Source organism: Martes martes (genome assembly GCF_963455335.1).
Source record: "Martes martes genome assembly, chromosome: 18".
Taxonomy (NCBI): Eukaryota; Metazoa; Chordata; class Mammalia; order Carnivora; family Mustelidae; genus Martes; species Martes martes.
In genome coordinates, this window is record NC_137906.1 from 11,538,988 (window position 1) to 11,561,594 (window position 22,607).

The 22,607-nt window shown below is 39.0% G+C and overlaps 1 protein-coding gene across 1 annotated transcript in view; it reads left to right on the plus strand.

The window, feature by feature from the left end:
• The window catches only part of RNF216 (ring finger protein 216), a 143,142-nt gene that overhangs the window by 9,874 nt on the left and 110,661 nt on the right, over window positions 1-22,607 (plus strand). Inside the window, exons 2-7 of the mRNA XM_080829829.1 lie at window positions 894-991; window positions 2,666-2,827; window positions 5,928-6,063; window positions 12,038-12,171; window positions 17,808-18,494; window positions 19,300-19,376. Of these exons, the coding sequence (XP_080685955.1) occupies window positions 5,997-6,063; window positions 12,038-12,171; window positions 17,808-18,494; window positions 19,300-19,376 (965 nt within the window). The 5' untranslated portion in view covers window positions 894-991; window positions 2,666-2,827; window positions 5,928-5,996. The remainder of the gene's footprint in view (window positions 1-893; window positions 992-2,665; window positions 2,828-5,927; window positions 6,064-12,037; window positions 12,172-17,807; window positions 18,495-19,299; window positions 19,377-22,607) is intronic.

Genomic DNA, 22,607 nt, shown 5'->3' on the forward strand with positions numbered 1-22,607 from the left:
TCCCAACCCCAAGTTTGTGAAGGCATTTTTTTTTAAGTTATCTTCTAGAAACTATTTTACCTTTCTATTTAAATCAAGAATTCACCTAAAGTCGTTTTTGTCTAAGGCATGAGGAAGAGACTTAGTTCCTCATTCTTCCTGCCCCCCCATACAGCTTTCTAGTACAGCATACAGTAAAAACATGTTTTCCACTGCTCTGCAATGCCACTTCTGTCATAAATCAGACATCCGCATGTGAATGAATCAGTTTCTGGACTCTTCCTTTCGTCTGTTTTTCTCTTCTTTTGCCAATACTGCATGGACTTAATTAACTGTATCTTTGTATTAATAAGACTTAACTATCTAATAGTGTAAGTCTTCCACCTCTTGTTTTTCTTTATGAACGCCTTGGTTATTCTTGGCTCTTTGTATTTTCCTGTAGATTTTAAAATCATGTAGTATATAGCCACTTTCTAAAATTCTGATTAAGGCTATATTAAATCTGTAGATCAGTTTGGGGAGGAATTGACATCTTTACAAAATGGAGCTTTCCAGTCCATGAATGTGGTATGTGTCTCCATTCATTAGTGTTCTTTGGTTTCTCTCAGTGATTTACAGTTTTTTATATAGAGGTCTGGCACATCTTTCATTGCATTTATTCCTTGGTATATGATAGTTTTTGATGCTACTCTAAGGAGTATCCTTTCAAAATACCATTTTCTAATTGTTTCTTACTAGTATAGCATTCATTTTTGCATATTGGCCTTGTATCCATAGACTTTGTTATTCATTCCGCTTACTCACTACAGTAGTGGTTCTATGTACAGTCACTTACACAAATATGTATTTGTCCCCATGTTTCGTCCCCCTGTTATCTTCCAGTATTTTTATCATTTTATTTACTTTTTTTAAAGTAGGTTCCATGCCCAGCGTGGGGCTTGAACTCAAGACCCCAAGACTGAGACCTGAGCTGAGATCAAGAGTCGGACACTCAACCGACTGAGCCACCCAGGTGCCCCTGTTGTTTTATATTTTGATAATTCTTCTGGAACTAATGTTTATGTGTGGTATAAGGAACGAATCAAGGCTCGTTTTCTTCCTCTGTAGATACCCACTTGGCCCAGCAAAGTTTATCGGGAGACCATTCTTCCCACTGCATTGCAGTAGCACCTTTGTTTTATATAGATGACCAAACGTATATGGGTCTGTTTCTGAGCCCTCTAGTCTGTTTTTCTGTCTTTGCATCAATAGACAGTCTTGGGGCCCCTGGGTGGCTCAGTGGTTTAAAGCCTCTGCCTTTGGCTTAGGTCATGATCCTGGGGTCCTGGGATCGAGCCCCGCATCAGGAGCTCGGTGGGAGCCTGCTTGACCCTCTCTCTCTGCCTTCCTCTCAGCCTCCTTGTGATCTCTGTCAAATAAATAAATAAAATCTTAAAAAAAAAAATATATATATATATATATATAAAATCTTATCATCTGCAAATAATGCCACTTTAATTTCTCCCTTTTGGCTTGATATTTTATTTCTCTTTATTGCCCTACTGTACCTTCTCCAACCTCCAGTACAGTGTAGATGAGAAATGGTGCAAACTCTCCTCAATTTTAGGGAAAAAGCTTTTCATTGTTTCACTGTTCGTTGTGAGGTTTGCTCTAGTGTTTTTGAAATGTCTTCAACTTAGCAAAGGTAGTCTTCTCTAATAACCAGTAGGCTGAGAGATTTTAATCATGAATAGCTGTTAAATTTTAATGCTTTTTCCTCCAACCTACTGCAATGATGATATAGTTTTTTCTTTATTCCAATAACATAACTTACTTTGCTTTGGTTATGATTTTTGCATCTGTGTTCATGAGAGAGATTGGTCTTTCTTGTGCTGTTCTAATGAGCTTTTAATATCAGAATTATGCAAGCCTCATAAAATGATTCAGAAATAATGTTTGTTCTTTTTCTGTTCTCTCAGTTTTTGTAATATTAGTTACACTTCTTCCTCGGATATTTAGAAGACTTTACTGGGAAAGGTTTCGGGGCTTTTACAGTATTCTTTGTGGGAAAGTTACTAGTTAGTGATTCAGTTTCCTTGTTTGGTAGAGCTCTGTTGAGATTTAGTTTTCTTTGTTCAGGGGCACCTAGCTGGCTCAGTCCACAAAGCATGTGACTTTTGATTTCAGGGCCGTGAGTTTGAGCCCCACAGTGGGTGTAGAGATTACCTAACTAAATAATTTTTTATTTTTTTTTTTTTATTTTTTTTTTTATTTTTTTTTTTTTAAAGATTTTTTTTAAATTTATTTATTTGACAGAGATTACAAGTAGACAGAGAGGCAGGCAGAGAGAGAGGGAAGCAGGCTCCCTGCTGAGCAGAGAGCCCGATGCGGGACTTGATCCCAGGACCCTGAGATCATGACCTGAGCTGAAGGCAGCGGCTTAACCCACTGAGCCACCCAGGTGCCCAACTAAATAATTTTTAAATAAATAAAAACTTTTCTTCACCTATGGTTAAGTTGTATCTCAAAGAGTTTGTCCAGTCACAATTTCAAATTGATTGGCATAAAATTATACATAATACTCCTTTTATATTGTAGAATCTGTGGTGGTACCTTCTTTTACATTCCTGATAGTGGTTGGTTGTGTTTTCTCCCATTTTCCCTTGATCAGTTATGATAGAGGTTTATCAGTCTTTTTTTTTTTTAGATTATTTATCTGACAGAGATCACAAGTAGACAGAGAGAGAGAGAGAGAGGAGGAGGAAGCAGGCTCCCCGCTGAACAGAGAGCCTGATGCAGGGCTCTATCCCGGGACCCTGAGATCCTGACCCGAGCCGAAGGCAGAGGCTTAACCCACTGAGCCACCCAGGTGCCCCTTTATCTTCTTAATCTTTTTAGAGAAACAACTTTTTGTTTGGACTTTTCTTTATATGTTTATATCTATTTTGTTGATTTCTGCTGTTAGGATTGCCTTCTATTTTTCTGGTTTGATTTACTGTGCTTTTTCTAGCTTCCTGAGATCGAGGCTTTAGTCATTGATTTCTTGGTCCTTTTTCTTCTCTAAACTAGCATTTGGATGTATAAATTGCCCTCTAAACACGGCTTTAACTCCAGCCTATGAATTTTGACATTTTGTTTTCATTACTGTTTGGTTTCTAATTTTTTGTCATAATTTCTTCTTTAATCCATGAGTTGTTTAGTTTGCTTAATTTCCAGTATTTAGAAATTTCCTGGTTATCTTTTACTGAGTGTTACCAGGTAACAATATACTGTATGATTTCAAGCCCATGAAATTTGTTGAGACTAGCCTTATGACTCAGGATATAATCCATTTTGTAAATGTTCTCTGTATACTTGAAAAGAATATGTGTTCTGCAGTTGTTAGGTAGAGTGGTCTATCAATGTCAATGAGGTCAAGCGGTTTGATAGTGCTCTTCAGATCTGTCCAGCTATAAGTGTGGATTTGTGTTACTTCCTTAAGTTCTGTCAGTTTGAGGTATATGTATTTTTGAAACTATATTATTAGAGTCATACACATTTAATACTGTATCTTCTGTGAGTTGACCCTCTTAACTGGATGAAATCTCCCTACTCGTCTCTAATACTACTTATATCAATTTTGTCTGATCCTAGTCTATTCATAGAATTTTTCATGGGTTTTGTTGTACCCCTTCTGCCCCCCCCCCCAAAAAGAAAAGATTCGTTGAAAAGAGAGCTTCAACATAGAATTGGAGTTTATTTAAAAAATCAGATGGAGGGGCACCTGGGTGGCTCAGTGGGTTAAAGCCTCTGCCTTCAGCTCAGGTCGTGATCCCAGGGTCCTGGGATCGAGCCCCGCATCGGGCTCTCTGCTCAACAAGGAGCCTGCTTCCCCCCCTCTCTCTGCCTGCCTCTCTGCCTACTTGTGATCTCTCTCTCTGAAATAAATAAATAAAATCTAAAAAAAGAAAATCAGATGGACATCTTATGACTGAAAAATAAATTATCTTATTAGTTGACCAGTATATTGCTTTCCATCCTTTTGCTTTAAAGCTTTTTCTTAACACTGTTTATGTTATCTGTTTATATAATATAGTTTCCAATATGATTTTTTTTTTTAAGATTTTTATTTATTTATTTTGAGAGAGAGACAGAGTGAGAGAGAGCATGAGAGGGGAGGTCAAAGGGAGAAGCAGACTCCCCATGGAGCTGGGAGCCCGATGTGGGACTCGATCCCAGGACTCTGGGACCATGACCTGAACTAAAGGCAGTTGCTTAATCAACTGAGCCACCCAGGCGCCCCAATATGATTGTATTTAAGTTGTACAAGATAACGACTTACATACATTGCAATGTAATTACCTTGGGAAGTTTAGTTAACATCATCATCTCATATGGGTAACCCCCCAAAAAAGAGAAAAATGTGTTTTCCCTTGTGATGAGATCTTTCAGGATTTACTCTCTTAGCAATTTCCAAATACACCCTACAGCAGTGTTAACTGTAGTCCTCATGTTGTACCTTCTGGCCCCATTACTTATTTTATAACTGGAAGTTTGTTCCTTTGACATCCTTTATCCAGTTCTCCTACCTTTGGTAACTGTATGTGATCTCACTTTCCACAAGTTTGGGTCTTTGTGGGGTTTTGAGTTGTTTTTTGGACTCTACATGTGAAATCATATCTTGTTTGTTTTTCTGTCTCATTTCACTTAGTGTATAATGCTTAGTGTATAATTCATCCATGTTCTTGCAAATGACAGGATTGCCCTCTTTTTTACAGCTTAGTAGCATTCTGTTTTCTAGCATTTCTTATTATTTTTCTTTTTTAAATTTACTTATGAGAGGGACAAGCAGATTCCATGCTCAGTGCAGAGCTCAACGCAGGGCTCATTCTCAGGACCCTGAAATCATGACCTGAGCTGAAACCAAGAGTTGGACACTTAACTGAACCACCCAGGTGCCCCCCTCTATTTTCTTTTCCCATTCACTGAATGAACACTTGGGCTGTGTCCCCATCTTGGCTGTTGTAAATAATGCTGCAGTGAACATGGGGGTGCAGATATCTCTTCAACATTAGTGATTTCTTTTCCTTCAGATACATACCCAGAAATGGATTTGCTGGATCATATGGTGGTTTTATTTTTAATTGGGGGTGAGGGGGTTGTTTGTTTGTTTGTGTTAAATATATTTGAGAGAAAAGCACAAGTGAGGTTGGGGGTGGTGGAGGCAGAGGGAGAAGCAGACTCTCCACTGCTCAGGGATCCCAGTGCAGGACAGTCCCAGTACCCTGAGATCATGAAGTGAGCCAAAGGCAGAGGCGTAACTGACTGAGCCCCCAGGTGCCCTGTTTTTAATTTTTTGATGCACCCGCATACTGGTTTGCATGAAGGGAATTTACATTCCCTCAAGTAGTGTACGAGGGCTATCTTTAGTCTATATCCTTGCCAGCATTTGTTATCTCTTTATCTTTTTCTAATAAGGGGGAGGCCATCACGCTTGGTTTTGATTTGCATTTCCCTGGTGATCATTGATAATGAGCACCTTTTCATATACCTATAGTCCATTTGAGCATCTTATTGGAAAAATGTCTATCTAGGTCCCTTGCCCATTTTAAAATTGGATTATTTGCTTTTTGGCTATTGAGTCGTGGAAGTTCTTTGTATATTTTGGATTTTAACCCCTTACAAGATACTATGAGTTGCAAATATTTCTTCCCATTCCGTAGGTTGCTGTCATTGATTTTTTAAGTTTATTTTATTTTTTATATGTTCATTTGTTCTTTGATCCTTTATTCCTCTGTTACACGTTCTTTTGCAATAATAGGTTATTTTTTGAAATTATTCTTCTCTGCCCACCCATTAGCTTTTTCGTTACACATTCTTTTATTTTTCCCTTCAGTGGTTTCACCATAAGCTTAGAATGCTACCTTCAAATATGTGGGAAGAGTTTTGACAATCCCTCATTCTTAATGTGTTGTGTTTTTTTTTTCCAGACCCTTTTGAACAGATAGTCACCATGTTTAGATATTAGCAAGCACGTATGTGTATGTGTGCATTTGAAAATGGCAGAGGGAAACAATAATGAAGAAGTCATTCATTTGAACAACTTTCACTGCCACAGGGGACAAGGTAAGTGTTTGTTCTCACTTTCTCCCCTTTATCATTGCTTTTTCTCTTTATGGTATAGTCATAGTTTCTTTGAAATGAACCTGTTTTGTACCATGTGGACCCCAGAGACATTTCATTTTTAGACGTCAGAACATCTAGTGTAATGGGCTCATTAGACTGGAATTTTGTGTCAGATGGTGACACATACTGGCATGAATGAAATTTTAAGAATCTTTCATCACAGGTGGATTATTAAGCTATTAATGAGCAAGCCAAAATAAGCTGTGAATGTGCAGTCATTGGATCTTAAGAGGTGGGAGTGTGGGAACTGTGACAGTTCCGTTTTTGAAGGAATGGGGTCTTCAAAGGAGTGCTTCTCCAGGCCTGTATGATCTGAAAGTGCTACTACAGCATTTTTGTCCCTTCATGTGATGCTTAATTTTTTTCCCCAAAGATTCTGGTTGCCTTATAGGGATTTTAGAATATGTATTCTTTCATTGTACAGTGTTTAAAATATGGGGAAGTTCATTGATTCAAAAAGGGAAGAGAGACTGCATTTCTGTAACATTTCTAAATGCATGTGAAATTTCCTGTCAAATCAGAATTCACATTTACACTTAGGCTGAAAGGAAAAAATTCATGCTGCTGAGTAGGAAAAGTATTTTTTGCAAGTATAAATTCCATGGAAGGGGGTTCCTGGATGACTCAGACGGTGAAGTGTCTGTTCAGGTCACGATCTTGGGGTCCTGGGATCAAGTCCCAAGTCGCGGGCTCCCTGCTCAGTGAGGAGTCTACTTCTCCCTCTCCCTGTGTCACTCCCCCTCCCCACTTGAGTGCATACACATTCTCAAATAAATATAATCTTTTTTTTTTTTTAATTTCCGTGGAAGAAATTGTACTGTATATTTTTTGAGGTTTTTTTCCCATTGATAATATTTTGTGCTTATGAAGATGATTTTTTTCCCAGCAGAGGGTAAATTATATACATTTGGCTTTCAGAGAATATTTAAAATTGAGCAGTTTTTTTTTAAGATTTTATTTATTTATTTGACAGAGAGAGATCACAAGCAGGCAGAGAGGCAGGCAGAGAGAGAGGAAGGGAAGCAGGCTCCCCACTGAGCAGAAAGCCCAATGCGGGGCTCCATCCCAGGAACCTGGGATCATGACCTGAGCAGAAGGCAGAGGCCCAACCCACTGAGCCACCCAGACACCCCTAAAGTTGAACAGATTTTATTAAGCAAATAGAGAAAAATAAAATGCTTAAACTATGCAAATTATTAATGCAAAAGAAGTACTACTTTTTAAGGATTTTACGAAGAGTTTATTCTAGCTTGGTAGTAAGAGAGCCGTAATTTATTATGATTCAGAAAGTTTTAAATCTTACCTATAATTTGTATATGGGATCGTTTCCAAATCTTTCAAACATGTATATCAAATTAATGTTGTAGTTGTCTTTTAACTGGGTTTTAAATATACTTGAACAGGGTTTCAGAACAACTAATTCCTTTGGGGAAATTATTCACCTTGGAGGTATATTTTTCTGTTAGACAAATTTTGTGTATTTTGCACCCTGCATGAGGATTTTTTTCAGGGTTGCAGAGTTATGCTTTTATGAGCTATATTAATAATTTTTATAGTGCCAACTCCTGTAGATTTCTTTATTTTTAAATCTGCTTTATGAGGTATAATTTACTTAAATAAATGCACACATTTTAAGGATATAGTTCAGTGAGCTTTGAAAAATGAAAATACCCATGTAATCACCCCCTTTATTCATGATGTGGGACATTTCTGTCATCCCAGAAGGGTTCCTTTATGTCCTGTTTGCAGTCAGTCCTCACCCTACTCTCAGCCTAAGGAAACTACTGATCTGTTTTTTGTCACTGTACAGTTTCATATAAATGGAACCCTACAGTCTATATTCTTTATGCCTGAATTTTTCTGTCCAGTGTGATGTTTTGAGATTCTGCCATGTTGCATTAAATTAAATCCTTTTTAATTGCCGTGTAGTATTTAATTGCAAGAATTCCATACCCAGTAAAAATAGGCTTAAAAATGAAGGTAATGGTCGGGTGCCTGGGTGGCTTAGTGGGTTAAGCCTCTGCCTTCGGCTCAGGTCATGATCCCAGGGTCCTGGGATCGAGTCCTACATCGGGCTCTCTGCTCAGCAGGGGGCCTGCTTCCCTCTCTCTCTCTCTCTGCCTGCCTCTCTGCCTACTTGTGATTTCTTTCTGTCAAATAAATAAAATCTTTGAAAAAAAATGAAGGTAAAATAAACAAAGGTTAAAAGTACAGGAATAAAAAAAGATAGGTTATGCAAATAGCACAACAAAAGAGATGGTATATCTATGTATTATCAGATAAAGTGGACACTTTAGCCAGAAGTATTAATAAATAGTTTATAATGATAAAGGGGTCAGTGCACTGGAAAGATAAAACAGTTCTAATCTCTGTACACTCAGTAACATGTTGTGAAAATACACAAAGCAAAAACCGACAGAACTAAAAGGAGAAATGGATAAATCCACAATTATAATGGAGATTTTAAACGTGTTTCTTTCATTAACTGACAGAGCAAGCATACACAAACATTGGTGTGAATATAGAACACGATCAACAAATTTGACATAATAGATATAAATGGAGTATTACACCCAATGTATTTAACAAAATTGGCCATTTTGAGCCACAAAACAAGATCCAGGTTTCAGAGGATTAAAATCATATAGCTTATATTCTCTAACCATGTTGGAATTAAGTTGTAAATCAATTACAGAAATATAATTAGAAAATCCCTCTATGTGTGGAACATAGGAATACATTTCAGAATGACTTATGGTTCAAAAAAGAAATCACAGTGGAAATATTTTGAAAATAAAAATTGGAAAAAATATTTTGAATTGCGTGATAACGAAAATACAAATTGTTGAAGCTTATGAGATGCATCTGATATCATGTTTGAAGAAAACTGAATAAATGAGGACTCCACAAACCTTTAAAAGTCAGATAGTCACTGTTTTTGCCTTGGAAGTCTTAGGCTGTCTGGCAGTTACTCAGCTATACCATTGTAAGATGAAAGCAGCTATAGCTGATGTATAAATGAATGAGCATGGCTATGTTCCACTAAGGACATGAAGTACAGGTCCATCCCACCCCACACTGCCGGCAGGAGTGTATATTAGCACAGTTGAGAAAATTATTTGGCATTGTCCACTGAAATTGAACATAGGCTTTCCCTATGGTTTAGCACTTCCCTCCTAGAATGTACCCAACTGAAATGAGTATACCAAGAGACATGCATAAGAGTGTTCATGACAGCATTAGGGGCATCTAGGTTGCTCAGTCAGTTAAGTGTGCAACTCTTGATTTTGGCTAGATCATGATAATCAGGGCCGTGGGATCAAGCCCAAGTTGGGTTCCGTGCTGGGTGTGGAGCCTACTTAAGATTCTTTCTCCCTCTCTCTCAAAAAAAAAAAAAAAAAAAAAAAGAATGTTCAAGACCATGTTACCCAAAATAGCCAAGATTGGAACCAACCCACATGTCCATTGACAGAAAAATAAATAACTTGCGGTAGAGTCACATAGCAGATTACATATAGCAGAGAGCTACAGCAAATGCCATAGCATAGGTGCGTGGGCCTGGTATTTGCAAGAAAGCCAGAAACGAATGTATACTCAAAAAACAAGCAGAACTAGTCTGTGGAGTTAGGAGACTATTAATGTGCTGGAAATGTATTTACTGACCTTGGTGATGGTCACTCAGGTATGGGCCTTTTGATTAATTCATGGAGTTTGACATTTGGTTCATAGATTTTGTTACACTTTAATTTTTTAAAGGCTAATGTATTTATACATGGTGCATTGGGGAATAATCTTGTCAACCATTGGGCTTCCACTCTGAGACGATAGGTTTCAAGCCAGCTTTTTCATTGGGTCTTCCAAGGGTGTCAGTAAGTGTTCTGTTCTTGGGCCAGTTCTTGCAGAGAGGAATGTACATTTCCTGCCTAAGGAATCAGAGACTGCCAGCTTTCTGGGAGCAAAGCAATAGAAGGCGGCTGGAGGCTTGTTCATTGTGCTGTGGCACTGGCACTCTTGACCCTGTGCCTGGTGTCTGGTGCCTCTGCCTTTAGTGTCTCTTCATAGTGGACCTCCACAGGGTGGGTTTTTTTGGAATGGCCGACTGAGCTTGACAGATGCTCTCCAAAACAAGTGGTAAAATTAGACAAAATTGTCCGAAGCTCCATTCTGCTTGCTAGATGGGGTGTTGCCCAAATCAAGAATTGCTTAATAAAGCCAATTAGATTCTTCCAAAGAAAATTAAACAAAGTTGTAAAAAACAACAACGACAACAAAAATTACTCAGTATCTGAAAATGACCAAAAGAATATAATGATCGGAAACATTCAGGAAAATGTGGAATTCTGTCATGAATTGGGCTACCTCTGGCTGGCTGTCTACCCTGCAGGCTGTGGGTGTGAGCCTTCTCCCCTCAAGCCATCATTGTTAACTTTTTTTAATGTTGAGGAAGTGGATGCTTGATGAAGTTAGGTAATAGCATCACGCGGCTTTCGTATGGTGGAGCGGAGACTTGAACCCAGGTGGTCTGACCTTAGATTTAACAGACTGCTGTCCCTGGCTCACCGCAGCTCTGTTACAGGGATGAAGTGAGATAATTGACTTCAGATTGCTTTTCAGATAGTTGGATACCGTAAAAATAAATGAGGCATTTGCGTTGAGAAAGATATTAAGAGCTTTAATGGAGAAATTTCACCATTTGTAATTGATGGTGCCTCTTTTCTCATTGTGGTTTTTTTTTCCCCTAGGACTCTCAAATGCATTTTCTCTTTTTTACCTGTTTTAACCTTTAATGTTCCCATGAGCGAGGCAGAAAAAAATTAACAGTTTCTGTTACCCAGTAATTCATAGACATGTTCTATTTTTTTTTTAAGTACCATTTTCTTTCTTAAAGATATTTATTTATTTATTTATTTGACAGGTTGGGGGGGTACACAAGCAGGGGGAGTAGGAGAGAGAGCGGCAGACCTCCCCCCAAACAGGGAGCCCAATGTGAGGCTCGATACCAGAACACTGGGATCATGACCCAAGCCAAAGGCAGACGCTTAACTACTGAGCCACCCAGGTGCCCCAGCATGCTGTATTTTCAAACAAATAAAAGGAGTTAGAAACTTTCAACATAATTACTATATCCAGATAGCTTAACTCTAGTTGTACTTAAAAGGATGGGGCACCTGGGTGGCTCAGCCAGTCAAGTGTCCAACTCTTGATTTTGGCTCAGGTCATGATTTCAGGGTCCTGAGTTTGAGCCCCACAGCTCCATGCTCAGCGGGGAATCTCTTCTCTCCTCCCTCTCCCTCTGTCGTTCACCTGCTCCAGCGCTCACTTACATTCACATGCTCTCTGTCTCTCAAATCTTAAAAAATAATAATAAAATTAAAAAATAAAAAATTAGGAAGTTTCTGTTGTTTACAGTCGTAGATGATAAATGGGTTTTTGAAATATTGAACTGTGTATAAACTGTATCTAAAGTTTATGTCTAAGGTGAACAAATTGGTATTTTAAATATTAAATGAAAATTTTACTAGTTTTGAGTGAAAGTTTTTTCAGATTAGTCAGTTGAATAATAAAACAATGTTTTATTCCCTGGGAAGAACAGAGATGAGGTGGGAGACCATGATTTCACTTTTTGAAAATTGGCAGTCAAGATTTCACGAACAGATTTCTCAGACCTAGTGTAAGAAAAGGTTGATAACGTTGTCAGATTTTCTCTATTGATTCCCAAAATGTATTATTGGCAAGGCTCACCACAGAAACCGAGCTGTTAATATTTGGGCATGTGTGCTGCTTGAGGAGATAAGTTAACACACCAGTAGCCATTTATTTGGCTTTAGGCTTGACCCTTTTCATGCCAAAATTGAATTAAAAGACTGAAGGTCACACTCATCTCCTAGTAACCATGTTCTCTGCCTCCTTTTAGACTGGATCAATCTCAGAGATGGACCCATCACCATATCTGACTCCTCTGATGAGGAAGGGGTTCCTATGCTGGTCACCCCGGCTCCTCAGCAACACGACGATGAGGACCTGGATGATGATGTCATCCTGACAGAAGTGAGTTTCCTTAAACTTACCATGATGAGGCATTATTGCAAGTTAGTGATCTGATTCTTTGGCCCTGTGCTAGTGGTTGTTGGGACCTCGTAGGACAGCTGAGAGCACCATTTCTGTTGTACTGTGGCTCTGTGTGGGCTGTGGTGGTGCATCTCTGAGAATAGCCCCTTTCTGCCCTGACCGATGCCCCCGTAACTTTAGAAGCCAAATGTTTGGTCAGTTTCTCAACTTCTGCATTATTGCTCTATTTGTGCACCGGTCTGCACTGTTGCAATTACTAAATCCTTCTTGTAGTGTTCATCTCCCCTTTTTACTCTACATTTTTCAGAATCATCCTTGATATCTTTGTGCTTAATATTTTTATATAAATTTTGAGCTCAGCTTTTCTAATTCCAGTAGGTAGCTTGATGATGAAATTCAAAACAAACCTTATTGTTAACAATTTTTTATAATACTGACCCTTTCTAACTTCTGTTCCATTTGGCCTAGCCTTCCTTTATATCCCTCAGCTAGAGCATTTTTAATTTTTTTTAGTTTAAATGTTAAACATTTTTTGTTAAGTTTCTTCCCGGTTATTTTATCTTTTCTGTCACTTTTGTAAATGGTATCTTTTCTTCCACTGTACTTTTAACCATTTTTTTTAAATTTAGAAGTGTGGTGGTTTTTATATTAATTTTATATTAATTTCACCTTATCTTTATTGTCTATAGTTGTTTTTCAGTTGACCCTATGGCCCTCTCAAAGGATGGCAGCTGATCTATCTGCAAATAATGATACTTTCAGTTTCTTCCTTTCCAGTTTTTATTTCTGTCTATATCTTGTCTAATTATATTAAATAATGCCTTCTCAAAAATTTCAATAATAGGATTAGGAGTGAGAAAAATATCCACTGACATGAATGGGAATACTTATTAATGTTTCTTTGCTAAGTGAGATAGTAGATTTTTGCTTGAGTTACCCTTTTTTTTTTTTTTAAGATTTTTATTAGAGAGAGAGCATGAGCAGGGGAGGAGCAGAGGGAGAGGGAGAAGCAGACTCCTCCCTGAGCAGGGAGACTGATGCAAGGCTGGATTCTGGGATTCAGTGATCATGACCTGAGCCAAAGGCAGACTCTTAACTAACTGAGCCACCCAGGCACGCTGAGATACCATTTTTTAAAGTATGTTAAGGAAATAGCCATCTACTTTAAGTTTTTATTAGTGAATATAGAATTCTGTCAAATTCCATTTCAGCATCTGTGGAGATTGTCATATAATTTTTCTTCAATCTGTTAATGTAAATTTTTCTGCTGTCTCTGGATCAACTCTGCTTGGTAATGGTATTGTAATGTAATGGTAATATGCCCTTGGATTCCATTTGCTAAGATTTTATTTAGGGTTTTTGTCCATAGTTCTTATGAGGGAGAGTGGCCTGTAGGTGTATATGTGTGCACCTGTGCTGTCTTTGACAGGGTTTTTACAAACATTGATTCTGATTTCATAAAAAGAATTTAGAAGTTTTCTTTCTTCTTCTTTGCGTTGACATTACTATTTTAAATAACATTGGAGTTACGTGTTAGAGAATTGGTAGAATTTACCCTATAGGCATTTGAGCTATTGCTTTTCTTGGGGGCCAGTTCTTTGAAACTGTCTCAGCTTCCTCTATGGTAATTAACATGTTTAGATTTTCTGTTACCTTTGTTTTGTTTTGTTTTGAAGTGAGCTTTACACCCAGCATGGAGCCCGATGCAGGGCTTGAACTCAACAACCATGAGATTAGGACCTGAGCCAAAATCAAGAGTCAGACACTTAACCAGACCCCAAAAGCGTCCCCTCTGTCACCACTTCTTCTTCTTTTTTTTTTTTTTTATGGATTGATTTATTTTAGAGAGTGGGGGAGGGGCACAGGGAGAGAGAATCTTGAGCAAACTCTGCACTTAGCATGGAGCCCAACACAGGGCTCGATCTCAGGACCCTGAGATTACAACTTGAGCCAAAACCAAGAGTTGGATGCTTAACTGACCAAGCCACCCCAGGCACTTTAATACCAGTTTTGTTCCGGGACACTTTACTACAAAATAAATTCTTTAAGTTTTTTTTTAGTGTATTTAATAAAATTAAACAACTTCTCTGTCCTGAGTCTGTTTTCCTTTTTTTTTTTTTTTTTTTTAAGATTTTATTTATTTGAGAGAGAGCATAAGCAGGGGAGGAGCAAAGAGAGATGCAGACTTCCCACTGAGCAGGGAGCATGATGCGGGGCTCAGTCCCAGGACCCTGGGATCATGACCTGAGCTGAAGGCAGACGCTTAACTGACTGAGCCACCCAGGCACCCCTCACATTTGTTTTTCAAATACGGTTGGGGAACGAGCAATTTCAGATGGAGGGATTTAAACTCTTCAAACCAGGATTCATTTCCAGAGAGGTCTAGCACATTTCCAGTTCACCCCTGAACTTGAGATTTACTAGAACCCTTCCCCATGGTGAGTTCTGAATTCCACCTTTGGTGCCCATAGCTCCTCAGTAAGGGTGTTGGAAGTATTGTTTATCTTCTCTTCAGCTGGGTCTGGAATTAGCAAATGCAGCTATAAGAGAAAAATACCCCAGTGTGGGGCTCATTTTACTGGACTACTTCTTCCTGGTCCCTGTCCCACTATATCTCTGAGAACTTCAAGTAGATGTTTGATGTTGCTTCTGTATTTTGACCCAAGTTTTCTGCTTTTACTCAGTAGAAGCGTTGTTCTGAATGATCTAGTATGTTGTTACTAGAAAAAGAAGTCCAGGGGCGCCTGGGTGGCTCAGTGGATTAAGCCTCTTTCCTTCGGCTCAGGTCATTATCTCAGGGTCCTGGGATCAAGCCCCACATCGGGCTTTCTGCTCAGCAGGGAGCCTGCTTCTCTTCTCTCCCTCTGCCTGCCTCTCTGCCTACTTGTGATCTCTCTCTCTGTGTCAAATAAATAAATAAAATATTTTTTTAAAAAAAGAAGTCGTCCACTTTTTGTCTTTACCTATGTGCTTTCTGAATCATTGTGTGCCAGTAACTTGGTTATATGTGAATGTGTGGTTGGGTTTTGCTTTAGGGGATCTTTTTAAAGAGATTTTTAAATTTAATAGAATTGATCTTGTTTATATTAAATTATTTATTTAATCACTACATCCAAGGTAGGGCTCAGACTCATGACCCTGAGATCAAGAGTCCTTCACTCCCCTGACTGAGCTAGTAAGGCACCCCTCATTTGTATTTAAAATGTGACTATTATAATTTGTTTTTAGTTCTCTTGTAATATTTATTTTGCTTTACATTTTTACTTTTAAAAATAATCTTTCAGGGACACCTGGGTGGCTTAGTCAGTTAAGCATCTGACTCTTTTTTTTTTTTTTTTTTTTAAAGCATCTGACTCTTGATTTCAGCCTGGACCATGAATTCACGGTCATGGGCTCAAGCCTTGTTACGCTCTACATTCAGCAGGGGGTCTGCTTGAGGTTCCCTCTGCCTCTCTCCCCAGCTCATGTGCTCACATGCTCTCTCTCAAAAATAACTAAGTCTCACATGCTCTCTCTCAAAAATAACTAAGTTGTTTTTAAAAAATAGTAATCTTTCACTATATATTCCTTGCATCTTGGAGGTTTTGTTTTTACTTATTTTGGGGCTGTGGTGTAGCTGGTAGTTTGAAAACATTTTTTTTTTAGAGCTTTTTATCCTTAGTTTTATTCTTTTTAGTTCTTCTGGTATTACTTTTATAGTTTCATATGCTGTCCTTACATGTATCAGTTGATTAATCAGCTTTAAGTGTATTTTTGGACCCCTGGCTTCTTCACCTCCCATTTTTTGACAATTATCTTATTTCTACTCAACCATGATTTAAAACATTTATATTAAAGAGATAATTATTGTATTACTAATTTGTGTTCTTGTTTCTGTTTTGTCATTATCTTACCTGCTGTGTAGTACTAACTTTCTAATTGTGTTATTCATCTGCCTTTTTTTTTTTTTTTAAACTTAGGTATCTTTCTATAGTTTCTAGTTGGTTTTTATTACTCAACTTTGAATGCAATTGAAGTTTTCCTGGACCAGGCAGTTATGTTGGGGAAAGGCTCAGGGAGTGTTGTTGGCTAGCAGGAGTTCTCTCTTACCAGAGGGTGGGTGGGTGTATGGGTATGTGTGGGTGTGTGTAGGTGTGTGGGTGTGTGTAGGTGCGTAGGCGGGGGGTGTTTGTGCACATGGACTTATATTTATTTAGCGTTCTCTTCTTAGGACCTGGCAGAAATTGCTGGTTCCAGAGAAGCCCATTTCAAAGTTTCTGTCCATCCTGTGTCACTGACAGCCTGCCCCCCTACAGAGGTGTTTGTCCCCTTATAGTCTAAGATCCTCAGAAACTCCTGTCGTTGGAGTGGCCATTCCCCATGTTCCAAACAGGGCACTGGTCTTGCCTCCCAGGGCACACCACCATCTTTGGAAAACTTTCTGCCTTTCTGAAGCTTTCTCTTCCTTGCCGGAAATCTGTAGTTCTACCTCGGTCACAGCATTTATTGGCTCCTTCTCTTACATGCTGTGATTTGGGATTGCACATGTCTGCTGGTTTCATCAAAGATTTTCAGTTCTGTGTCTCATTCTTCTGCCTGGATTGGGGTGATTTCAGAGAAGGGACAGAGGACCTGTATTCCATTACCTTAAAATTGGACATCCATCTTAATTTAACTACTCTCTCGGGCATGAACTGTAGAATGTCTCCGATTTTTTTCTTTTTATGTTTTGAGCAGTGTGGCAGTGAATATCTATTAAATATGTGCCCTTTAGCTACATAAGGGTTTATAGAATAGATATAAAAAGGTTATACTGATAGATCCTAAGGATATGTATTTTTAATCAGGAATGCCAAATTGCTCTCCTCAATTCACCAGCAGTGAATGATAGCCTGAGAGTTTTCCCACATCCTTATCAGTGTTTTGACTTATCAGACTAAAAGCTCTGCCAGTCTTATGAGGGGGTGGGGGAGATCCCTTTTTAATTTGCATTTTGCTAAGTATCAGTGAGGTTTAAATTGTTTTCATGTTTTTTTTGAACAAATCCTTGTTCTGCTGTTTCTTGTTCTTTCATTATTTCCTCTGCAATGGAGTTGCATTTTAGTGGTGTCAGGTGAAATTATACCTGTAACTATATAAACTATATGTGTAAATTTTTATGTTTTTAATAATTTTAAGTAAATTTTTAAATTTTATATATATAAATTTTATTATATATAAACTATATATAACTATATAAGCAAACTAGAACTCAGGTTCCAGTCTATGAATGGCTGCATTGATTCTTAGAGTCGTGATCAAATTTCAGTGTTAAGAGAAATGTTAAGAAGAGTAGGTTTTGTGGGGCAGGGTGTTCTGGGTTTTGTTTCTTTCCTGTCCTGTCTCCACAGCTCAACATAATTACACAAGGAGACATAGATCTAGGAAAGAAATTGAATTATTATTAAAATTTCATTTTTTCTTAGACAAATAAACCTCAGACATCACGACCCAATCTCATCAAACCAGCTGCCCAGTGGCAAGATCTCAAAAGATTGGGAGAAGAAAGGCCTAAAAAGTCTAGAGCAGCCTTTGAATCAGATAAGAACGGCTATTTTTCAGTGTGTAACAGCTCATTGTTTGATTCTGGGGCACAGGATGATTCTGAGGATGACTACGGCGAATTTCTGGATCTTGGGCCTCCTGGAGTTTCTGAATTCATTAAGCCAAGTGGCCAAACAGAAAGAGAACCCAAACCTGGACCAAGTCATAACCAAACAGCAAATGACATCATCAACCCAAGGTCAGAGCAGAAAATCGTTATCTTGGAAGAAGGTAGCCTTCTTTCAGCAGACAGCGATCCTCTGGACACTCAGAACCAATCATCTGAAGATTCAGAGACAGAGCTTTTGTCAAACCTTGAAGAATCAGCTGCTGTCCTGGATGATCAAGCCATCGAAGAAGACTGCTGGTTAGACCATCCTTACTTCCAGTCCCTAAACCAACAGCCTCGTGAGATAACAAACCAGGTTGTTCCTCAGGAGCGGCAGCCTGAAGCAGAACTGGGCCCATTGCTGTATCAGCATGAACCCCCGGGGCTCACTTTTCCAAGACCAGCTTTTCCAAGACCAGAACCCCAACAGGATGGGATTCCAGGCCCCTCTTCTCCTCAGCCTGCCCATCCTCTAGGAGAGCTCGAAGACCAACAATTAGCAATAGACGATGAAGAGCCAGGGCCAGCCTTTCCACTCCAAGGATCTCAGGAGCCCAATTTGGAAAACCTTTGGGGGCAGGAAGCTACTGAGGTAGATCAAGAACTCGTTGCACTTTTAGTGAAAGAAACAGTAAGTTGTATTTTATTTAAGTGAATAATTACAGACACTAAATGTACTGAATTTTCTTTTACTGCAAAATCACAGCAGGGTGGTGGGGCACTTCATTTTCATCAGGGATCTAGAGCTGGATACATAGAACAGAAGAAAGACCCTGAAGAATAAGATTACCTAGAGCTGCACTGTCCAGTGTGGTGTACCTGTTTAAGTGCCTTAAAATTAGATAAACTTTAAAATTCCATTTCCAGTTTGTACCTGTTTAAGTGCCTTAAAATTAGATAAACTTTAAAATTCCATTTCCAGTGGTCCTAGTCACATTTAAAGTGCCTGGTAGTCACATGGGGCCAAAGAGCTACCATACTGAAAGGCACAGAATAGAACATTTCCATCACTGTTTGAAGTTCTGTTGGATATCCCTGATGCAGAGTGTGATGCAGGGCTGTGGGTTCTGGCTCAGCTGCTCATTGCCTTTGAACAGGCTTTCAACCCTTTTCCCCTGGGTGTTTTCATCTGGCACACTAGCTCATGTGCATCTTAAGAGGTAGTGCTTTCTCCTTTTCGGACTCCTTTGGCCTGGGCAGAGGTGTTCAGTGTTAATTGAAATAGTGAAGAACAGATACGCAAAGTGGCAGAGGACCAGGTAATCTCTAGGGTCCTTTCTGGAGTCCACACTCCATGTAGACACATTAAGTCTGGGCACAGACTTGCCTTACAGCCTCTTTCCCGTCTTGAGTTATTTTACTTTTTGCCATCTGGTTTTTATTGCAGTTTGAAAGCATTCTAGTGGATGAAAAATAATGTTTTTATTCCTTTTCAGGAAGCAAGATTTCCAGATGTCGCAAATGGGTATATTGAGGAGATAATTCATTTGAAGAATTATTATGATTTGAATGTGTAAGTACACCACATGCCTTTTGTTTTTCTTACTTTGTGAAATACACATAATATAAAAATCTATGGTTTTTACCATTTTTAAGTATACGGATCAATGGCATTAAGTATCTCCACATTTTTGCACAACCATCCCCACCATCTCCAGAACATTTTCATCTTCCCAAATTGGAACTGTCCCCATAAATAGTAACTCCTTATCCCCCACCCCTGCACCCCCAGCCCCTGGGACCTACACTTCTACTTTCTGTCTCTCTGAATTTGACTACTCCAGAAACTTCATAATAGTAGAATAACACAGTATTTGTCCTTTTGTGACTGGCTTATTTCATTTAGCATTATGTTTCCTTTAATGATCCTGTTAGAAGAGTTCTAATTTTAGTCATATACAGACTTTCTGGGTTTTACTTAGTGCTGCATGGTTATGGAATTAAGGTGTTTTGTTAATTCTGAGCATTGATATTACATGTTCCGGTCAAGTTGTTAAAAGACATTTTCTTCCCTTTATTTGTAACAGAAAGTGTTCTGCAACCACTCTGTTTGGAGAAGTGCATGGAGGTGTTTTCTTTAGTGTTTATCATAAAAATGATAACTATAATTTTCTAAAAAATTGAAGTGTCCCCAAAAAAACCAAATTAAGTCCTTCCCCTTTTACACTCTTCCCCCCCCCCTTCTAGTCTGCAGAGGTGAAATAGTTGTAAATTTGTGAAGAACAGTAGAATACTGAAATTAAGAAAATTTTCAGTTAATACAGATCACATCCATTAGAAGAGGTAGTATACCTAAAGCTCTGTCCTCAGATTATGTCCAGTACTATAGTACTCAACCAGGAGTGCAAGTGAGAGCTGTTCCCTGCTGCGGCCAAGTGGGAGGAGCCCCATTTCACAGGTCAGGAGCCAGAGGAGATGCTCTTTTCTAATTCATACAAAGACTGTTGGTGCCAGGGGCTACCTTGTCCGTAGCCCTCTATCCAGGGACAGCCACTAACCAGTTTTTGGTTTTCTGTTTGTTTCTATGATTTTTTTTCTCTCAGAGACAAAGAGAGAGATAGCGAGGCAGAGCACAAGTGGGGAGGTGAGGGAGGAGCAGGGAGCCCAACTCAGGGCTTGATCCCAGGACCCCGGGATCATGACCTGAGCTGAAGGCAGACTCTAAAATGACTGAGCCACCCAGGCACCTCTGTGACCAGTTTTTAAACCAGAATTGAGTCAGAGTTTTATAATGTGTTTATCTCTTTAACTTCTTTTTTTTTTTTTTTTTTTTTAAGATTTTACTTATTTATTTGTCAGAGATCACAAGTAGGCAGAGAGGCAGGCAGAGAGAGAGAGGAGGAAGCAGGCTCCCCGTGAAGCAGAGAGCCCGATGCGGGGCTCAATCCCAAGACCCTGGGATCATGACCTGAGCCGAAGGCAGAGGCTTTAACCCACTGAGCCACCCAGGTGCCCCGATCCCCCACTTAATTTTTTTAATGTCATTGATTTTCCTCCCAGTATTTTTTTTTAAGTAAACACTTTTTTTTTTTTAAGATTTTTATTTATTTATTTGACAGAAAAACACAGCGAGAGAGGGAACACAAGCAGGGGGAGTGGGAGAGGGACAATCAGGCTTCCCGCTGAGCAGGCAGCCCGATGTGGGGCTCAATCCCTGGACCCTGGAATCATGACCTGAGCCGAAGGCAAACACTTAACAACTGAGCCACCCCAGTATTTTTTAACATGGGTTGAAAGACTGTATGATGAACACCATATATCCACCACCCGGATTATTATCTGGTGTTCCTCTGTAAGATTTTGTCCTTTTACTTTTTGGTCTTTTTCTAAGTTACTATGGACTTTAAGTTTTTATGTAAGTGATATTTTACAATCAGTTACAAGCTTTTTTGTTTTTGGTACTGAATTATCCTAAGTTTGACCAGTAGGAGCCTCTTAAGATGCATCTGTGTCATTTTGACATGACCCTATTAGTCTGAGCATATCCTGGCTTTTTTTTTTTTTTTAATAAAGATTTTATTTATTTATCTGACAGAGATCACAAGTAGGCAGAGAGGCAGGCAGAGAGAGAGAGGAGGAAGCAGGCTCCCTGCTGAGCAGAGAGCCCGACGTGGGGCTCGATCCCAGGACCCTGGGATCATGACCTGAGCCGAAAGCAGAGGCTTTAACCCACTGAGCCACCCAGGCGCCCCATATCCTTGCTTTCTGAAATACGGAGTTGCTTGGGCTTACCTTGAACGTTTCTGCCCTAAACCTGGAATGGGGTCATTTCTCCATGAAACCCCGGTTTTTGCCACTAGCATGTCATCACTTGTCAGCCCTTACAGGGGACAGACCAAGAGAATATGGGGTTTTTTAATCACATGTTCATAATTTCACATTCATATTTAACATTAAGGTTTTTTCCCCTCAGTCTTTCTAAATTTTATGTTTATGTGTTCCTCCACTAAAAATGTAGTTTCTAGTAACATTAATACAATTTTTTATTCTACAATATACATGAAATTGTAGTAGCAGTGTTACTACCAATGACTACTACTGAGTGAAGTAAAAAATGTTTTATAGTTATTTTATGCTTAATGCATATCTCACTAAGGCAGTACAGTTAGAACATAGGCTATCCTAAGTGGTAGAATGATGATGTTCCTCAGTTCTAGAAATTCAGTAGCCAGTATCTCCTCAGATAATCCTGTTCTCATCCTTCTACTGTCCTGCTTCTCCCCCATCCTCTGTGGCTCTTGACCCCATTTCTTGCCTCTGTGATAAACTCTGGATGATTATTTCAAGGCAATGCTCTAGCTCACTAATTTTCTTTTTAATGGGTGTGATCTGCATTAAACTCATCCACAGTGTTTTTAGTTCCGTTTCCTATATTATTCTCATTCTGGCATCCTTATTTGATAATTCTCCAGATCATGTTTCTAGTGTCATTATTTTGCCTGTATTTTTAATCCATTTAGTTCTTTAAACACAATAAACATAGCTTCTTTGTGTTCTGAGTATGATCATTCTGACACTTGAGGTCCTTGTGACCCTTATACTGGTGTTTCTGCTGACTCTTTGTATCCTCTTTTCCTTGTGCATTTTGTAAATTTTGACTATCCGCTCATTCTTGGGGTTTTGATAGAAATGGTTCCTTCAGGAAGAATTTGCTTTGTCTTTCAGCATGTGCCTAGGGGCAGTGTTGGTCTGACACTACTTTATCCTTTAGATTGTTGTCTGTAAGGCTTTGAGTCATCAAGAT